The sequence below is a fragment of the Equus quagga genome, chromosome 9, assembly GCF_021613505.1.
Source record: "Equus quagga isolate Etosha38 chromosome 9, UCLA_HA_Equagga_1.0, whole genome shotgun sequence".
Classification (NCBI taxonomy): Eukaryota; Metazoa; Chordata; class Mammalia; order Perissodactyla; family Equidae; genus Equus; species Equus quagga.
In genome coordinates, this window is record NC_060275.1 from 66,650,162 (window position 1) to 66,657,256 (window position 7,095).

Genomic DNA, 7,095 nt, shown 5'->3' on the forward strand with positions numbered 1-7,095 from the left:
CTCTGAAGCAGCTGTGCTGGGGGGGATGCTGGAGCCTGTCTCTGAAGTTGCTGTGCTGGGGGAGATGCTGGAGCCTGTCTCTGAAGTCAGGGGGCTGGAGGGAGAAGCACTGAGATTTTTGAGAGTTGTGCTCTCTGTCCCACTCTCCGAGGTCATCGAAGAACTTGTAACAGCTGGAAAGAAAATATCACTGAGGGTTCAGGGAGCAGATGACGAGGAAGGAGGGCGTGTGGCCCTGGCCTCTCTCTGGATGCCTCTCCCTGTGATCCCAGATAGTGAGTGCCTGCCCCTTAGGGAGACCGGGAGGATTCAGTGCCACTCGAGCGCTGGGTGGGAAACCCCATTGACACCCTTGACTCCTGGTCTGCAGCCCCACAGCCAGGGCTCCAGCCTGGTCAGACCCTCCCAGCCCCCGCTCTAGCTCCGGGGCTCTCGAAGCCCTCTGGGCTGGGACCCAGGCAGCACGGCGGGCAGCTCTTTTAAACCTTCTGGGACTCGCTTTCTCTGTCCGTCCAGTGGACATCATCGGCAGGCAGCGCCGTCGGGCTCACACAGGCCTGCACACAGTGTGCTGAGGGATGCTCTGCGGCACAGACCCGCCCCCGCGCTCAGAGCTGCCCCCTCCTTCTCCCCCAGGTGCCTGGAAGGTCCCCTGGCTAAACTCAGAGTTTAATGGGAGGCCCAGAGGCCTGGGCTCAGGGAATAACCAGCAGTTTGAGTCTCTGGAAACCCACCCTGCCTCGTTCCAGCCACTCCCTGGCTCGAGCCCCATCCCAGACACCAAGCCCAGGGGCCAGGCTGAGGGAGGGTAAATATTTCGTGGGCCACCTCCCACAATCACTTCCTTCCCAGTTCCCACCTGCTGGGCACCTTAGCTGCTTGCAGATTCATTCATCGACCGCTCCCTGTCACACCCAGTCCACTCTGCCCTGGGCGGACCTTTGTGCTTCCTCCCTTGCCTCACCCCAAGCTGTAGAAATGCGGAAATAACACCCAGCACTAGCCCCGAGAGGGGGCTGGGTGCACACGCAGACCCCCAGTTCTCTGTCCCATCTCCCAGGCGCTGGAGCAATGATAAATGAGTCTAGAAGAGGCATGGTCCACTGGCTTGACTTCATCTCCATGTTACAGATGGGGAACTGAGGCTCAGAATGGTAACGAGTCTGGGCCAAGGTGACTGGGAAGGTGGGAAGAGGGCCCCTCCAAGGAGTCAAGGACTAAGAGGCCAGCCTCCCCAAACTGCTTCCCACATCATCATCTGAGGAGGAATCCAGACGATAAGTTTCTGCTGAAATGAAGATGACTCAGGGGCCACAGTGGACCCCAAGCCAAGCCAGAACTCTGGGGAGATGAACTTTTAAAGTGAACTGAGGAAAACTAGTGGGCCTTGAAAAAGGAGGTGGTGGAGGACACAGGTTCCACTGAGTGCCTGGCACAGCAGGCAGGTGCTCATGAGCTGCTGGAGAGTTGACAAGAAGGTAAAGTGGAGCTGTTCCTATGCACTGTGCCAGCAGTTTGCTTTGCCCAGAGACTCCTAGACCAGGAGGCTGGTACAAGCCAAGTCGACTGGTTCTAATCCAGGTCTGGCACAGGCTGAGAGCCCTGGTTTGCTAAGCCTCTGTTTCCTGAGCTGTGAAATGGGGATAAATGTGGCACCTTCTGTATGAAGCCATTGCCTGTATGTGGTGGCCTCAGCTCTGACATTAAAGGTTTGGGGCTGGGACAGGGTCAGAGAGATACCTCGGGGGGAGGGGAGGGGATGCAAGAAGTTCACCTCTTCGCCACCCCAGGAACCATCTTCCAGGCAGCAGAAGGAAATTGTCAGGTACCCAGAACTTCTCCTGGGAGCCATAGACGCTTAGCGACCAGGGAGTGAGCTCTTGTCCCTGCCCACCCCCGTGGTCCTGCGGTCCTCACCCTTCTCCCTTTGGGGGCTGGATAAGAGAAAGTGAGGCTCCAAACGGACACTCACACTGGATCCCAGGCGGCCGCCAGCCTCTCGCCTGTCAGGTCATGCTGGGATCACAGAACTGACAGCCGGGGGGCTGGGATGGCCGGGCTCCAGCTGTCCTCACGACCTCCCCAACTTGCTTCTGTGAGGAGGAGCAGCCCTTCTGGGGTGGGGGCGCTGGCAAACCAGCGCGCCCGACCGGAGGGAGGGGTCGGGGCGCCAGGTGTGGAAGCTGGGCCTCCTTCTTACCTGTCGTGGTGGCGGAGGCATCTCCGGCGGGTTTCAGCAGCAGCCCCAGAGCCAGCAGCAGAAGCGGCGGCAGCTGGAAGCCGGCCATTCCTGCGCCGGCCGGGAGGGCGAAGGCGGGGCTCCGCATAGGTGTGCGGCCGGGTGCCTCTGTTTACACCTGCGCGCGCGCGCCCCCTGCTGGCGGCGCGGGGCTGCGCAGGGGCGAGGCGGAGGCGGGGCCTCGGGGCGCGGGGCGCGGGGCCCTCCGGTGCTACTGTTCGCCAAGGGCGCCTTTCCTGCCCTCCTCTCCACTTAACCCCCATCTCTTCTAAAAACCCCGCCTGGACCATGACCCTGAAGCCCTCACACTCTGCCCATGCCCTCAGGACACCCCTGGCCCTTCCAGTGCTCCTTCCCCCTGCAGCCCCCACTGCTCCTGGCCCCCTCCACAGCTGCCCCAAACCGACGCCATCAGCCGCCTGCCCCTCCTCTGGCCCCCTCTGGGGCTCCCAGCCCCCTCCCTCCCCCCCTGCCCTGCCCCTCCCCCCCCCCCCCCCCCACCGGCTGCAGTTGTCTGTGTCCGGCTCTCTCTTACCCACACTGGGGCTCTTAGGGGTGGACCCAGCCTCCCCCACAATCCAGACATGGTTGGAACCCCCCAGCATTTCCTGAAGGAGGCAGCCATGCATACACCTGTGGGATTTTCTAGGGCCCAGGGACTCATGGAGACCATTCTGGGCCAGGTCCCCAAACGTGGGCTTCTGGAGTGTGCTGGGGACAGCTTTCATCTGGAGCCGATTGGACGCCGCCCTGCTAGCCATGGATGGATACGGCAGCACACGTGAGGCCGTGTTGGCAGCCCCTGACCTCCGGGAAGGTTTTGGTGTCCCCATCCCCGCCACAGACCCCCAGGTATCAACTGTGTGGTTGGAGGCTCTGGGGGCCCTCCCATCCAGGATGTTCCAGATGCCCCCAACCCCCCCACCACCATGCCCAAGATGCCCCCATGAGCACAGGTGGACCAAGACCCAGGCTGCAGAGAGCTTTATTCATTAGACCCAGAGAGCCACACGGCCCCTCCCGGGGGTCCCCCCGTCGGGCAGCCAAGGTCCTAGACGCCTGGCCACTGAGTGTGCTGCGGGTTGTCCCAGGCCGCTGGCCCCAGGAGTGCATCCGTGGTGAGGGAAGACCGGGCAGAGTGGCCGCGCCAGGTGGCTTGAAGCATCTTGGCTGCTCCCTGCTGCTGTCTCAGCCTGCGGCGGACGAGGAAGCCCCTCCAGCTTGACTGGATGGTCGTGGCCGCCTTGTTCTGGAGGTGGGACTGCTGGAGGCTCGGGGTGACGGGCTGCGAGGCACAGTCCCAGGGCGTGCCCGCCTGGCTCCAAGAGCCCTGGCCGGTGCCGTGCACCACCCGCGTGGGCAAGCTTTGGCCGCACATGTGACAGGTGCGGGGGCTGGAGCCCACAAGCATCACCACGCTGGGCGGGCTCCCCAGTCCAGGACTCAGCGACTGGCAAAGGGCACAGACGTGTGGCTGGCAGGACTGGAAGCAGCGGTGGTCAGACGTCGTCCTGGTCCCACCACCCATTTCGGCCCACGTGCCCGGCTGCAGTGTTTGCTGGGCGCGGCCCCGGCGGGTGCAGAAGCCCCGCCACGTGGCCTGGATGACGATGGCTGCTCTGGAGAGCCGGGCCAGCTCCTGCCGCACACGGTAGCCGCGCCAGGCAGCTTGGATGACGATGGCCCACTGGTGCCACACCCTGATGGTACGGCGCACCAGGTAGCCGCGTGCACACGCCTGGATCGTGACCACGGCCTGGCTGATTATCTTCTCCATGTCCTGCACCGACACCACCAGCTCCCCCGACTGTCTGGGATCCGCCACCACCTGGCTTCCCACAGCGTCCCATGGCACGGTGGCCCTGGCCGGCTCCCACACACCGCCGGGGGCTGCAGCACTGTTCATGGGCCCAGCTGCTACACTGGGGACAGCAGAGTTCCACGCCTGGCCACCAGCCACGCCAGCCTCCGTGGGGCCCTGGAGGACAGCAGGAGTCAGGGATGCCCTGTGACTGTCTACAGGGGCCACAGCGCTATGGAAATCCTGAGACCCTAGAAGTGACTCATGGCTACAAAGGGGCCGCCGAGAGCCGCTAGGGGAAGACTCGTAGCCCAGAGACACCCTCCGACGCCCCAGGTGCAGCCGAGGAGCGGCTGCGTTGTGGGCCACCTGGCCGGTGCGGATGATGGGCGGTGGGGCCAGTGGGGGCCCCGTGGAATACTTAGGACCTTCCTGGGCACTCCTGAAGGCCTGCTCCTGCACAATCTTGGCCAAGGAATCATCTGGCATTTCAGAAACGAGCTTCCCGTGCACAGACCTGTAGGATTTTCTCGAGCTAAGGAAGCCGTGGTGACTGTTCTGAGCCACATCCCCAGACACTGGCTTCCGGGGTGCACTGGGGACAGCTTCCATCTGGAGCCCCCCAGACGCCGCCCTGCTAGCCATGGATGGGTATGGCGGCACAGCTGAGGCCACGCTGAAGGCACCTGACCTGGAAGTGCTTGGGGTCCCCATCCCGGCCACAGTCCCCAGGTGCAAACTAGATGCCACAGTACTGCCACAGGCCGGCTTGGGTGACCCTGAGACTGTGGGAGAAGCCTGAATCCCATAGGAGTGGCTCTGGGGTATAATGTGAGCCACTGACGACTGCTGATGAGCCAAGGGGGCCCCGGTGCCCTTGACAGATCCCATCTGCACACTAGGGACCCTGCTAGCAGCCACAAAGTGGGAACTGGGGGCCCCCCAGCTGATTGGCTGCTGCAGAATTGGGGTGACACTGCCACCTATGGAGTGCTTGGCAAAACTTGAGGGTTGGGGAGGGACAGGGGCCATACCACTGGTCATAGACTTGGCTTGGCTGGGGACCACCTCCTCCAACAGGGGCCTTTGGCCATTGGGAAGAGTCCCGTCTTCTACAAGAAATTCACGACTATGGTCAATTTCAGTTGCCAAGGGACTATCGCCCATCCATGGGGTGTCCTCAAGGACCACGGACTGCTCACTGGACATGGACACCTGGGACACAGCCTCGTACAGGTCCTGTGGCTTCATCATGGCCTGGCCATCTGTGGTCTCAGAAGGTGCCACCCCAAGAGCCTGGTGCAACTGTGAGGCTCTTTGCAGAACCGTGGGCACCTGGTGCACTCCCCTGGCTGGGCCACCAGCTTCCGAGGCCTGGGGATGAACTTGAGCCAGGCTAGTGGCGTGGGATGCCTGGAAGGGGACTGTAGAGCCCTCCCCAGCCAGGGCTTCCTGGTACAGCTGGGGGGTGGTCTCCACGAGCATGGAGCCCTGCAGAAGGCTCGGGGCCATGCTTCCAGCCGCGGAGGGCAGACAAGCTGCACTAGCCATGGGCCCCAGAGCCAGGCCCTGATTCAGCCCCCCCACCATGGATGCTGGGACTGCACTAGAGGCCACAGAACCCGGAGGGGCACTTGCCTCAGAGCCTTGGGGCAGGCTGAGAGCAGTCAGACTGGCAGAGGGTCCTCCAGGGAGATCTCGCCTCTTCCCACCAGCCTCAGGTGCTACACTCAGACTAGGGGACACCCCACTCGCCACAGAACCCAGAGGCAGGGTCCTGATCATGCCACTGACCATGGCCCCTGGAGGAAGGGGCTGAACCACACCATTGACCGTATAACCTGGTAGAAGGCTGGGGGCCACACCACTGACCACCGTTCCTAGGGTCACAGCTGTGGTCATCCTACTGGCTACAGAACATGGCGCCAGCCCACTGGCTATGCCCATCCCAGGCTCCCAGCTGAAATCATATACTTGTTGGTAACCAGATGCAGCGACTGTGGGCACAGGAGGACACTGGTGGTCCAAAGATGTTGGAAGATCGACATGGCCCTGAGACGTGCCGGGGCCCCTGCTGGCCAGGGACTTGGATGGACTCATAGCCAGTCCACAGAGCAATGAAGCCAGGGAGCAGCCAGGGCCCACCTCTGAGGCTTGTTCATGACCCAAAGGGGCATCTGCCACAGCGGCCGGGGCTGCCATGGGAGCCGTGCCACTGACCACCTGAGATTGGTCTGGGCTCATTCCAGTCATCACCCTTCTCTGGCACATGCTCCCTGTCATGCCAGGACACATAGGTCCCTGAGACACACTTAGGAACATGCCAGCAGCCAAGGTCCCTGGAGCCATCCTGGGGAACATGCCAGCAGCCACAGCGCCCTGGGGTATGCATGCAGCCATGTCCCTGAACACAATGCCCTGACACACACTGCTTGCCTGGCCCGAATCTGAGTCCTCTCCGCGGGCCATGCATGCCTGGTGGAGAACTGGGGCAGAAGGAGCGGCAGAGGGATGCTCAGTTACAGTTGGGCACCTCCCACCGACACTAAGGGGCTGACAGAAACCCAGGGACACCTCGCAGAACTCAGGGGCCCAGAGGTGTGGGGCTTCCCCCCTTGCCGTCAGAGGATCTTGACATGGGCCCAGCCCAGGGGCCACAAAGGGCTGGCTCAGAGCCTGGCCCATGCTGCTAGTCACACACGGATACGGTGCACTTGAGGTGACTTCACTCACAAATGATGAGTGACACGGACTAGGGGCCACTGCGTTCACCCTTGATGACAGTGCATTTGAACTCACCCCAGGGGCCCAGCTTGGCTGGCTGAGTGCACCACCCTTACCACTGATCACAGGGGGCTGGGGTCTTCTGAAGGCCAATAAAGTGGTCACTGATGGCTGGCCTAGTCTGGGGGCCACCCCACTGGTCACTGATGGCTGGGCGAGGCTGGGGGCCACCCCACTGGTCATCAATGGCTGGGCTAGGCTAGGGGCCGCCCCACAGGTCATCGATAGCTGGGCTAGTCTGGGGGCCACCCCACTGGTCACTGATGGCTGG

General features: G+C 62.6%; 2 protein-coding genes across 2 annotated transcripts in view; both read right to left on the minus strand.

The window, feature by feature from the left end:
• LOC124244592 (putative protein TPRXL) overlaps positions 1-2,565 on the minus strand; it is a 4,263-nt gene extending 1,698 nt beyond the window's left edge. The window contains exons 1-2 of the mRNA XM_046671203.1: positions 2,201-2,565; positions 14-173 (exon numbers count right to left, since the gene is read on the minus strand). Coding sequence (XP_046527159.1) covers positions 14-173; positions 2,201-2,327 — 287 coding nt within the window. The 5' untranslated portion in view covers positions 2,328-2,565. The remainder of the gene's footprint in view (positions 1-13; positions 174-2,200) is intronic.
• A 685-nt stretch (positions 2,566-3,250) lies between these two features.
• The window catches only part of IQCN (IQ motif containing N), an 11,967-nt gene continuing 8,122 nt past the window's right edge, over positions 3,251-7,095 (minus strand). Inside the window, 1 exon segment of the mRNA XM_046671204.1 lies at positions 3,251-7,091. Coding sequence (XP_046527160.1) covers positions 3,291-7,091 — 3,801 coding nt within the window. The 3' untranslated portion in view covers positions 3,251-3,290.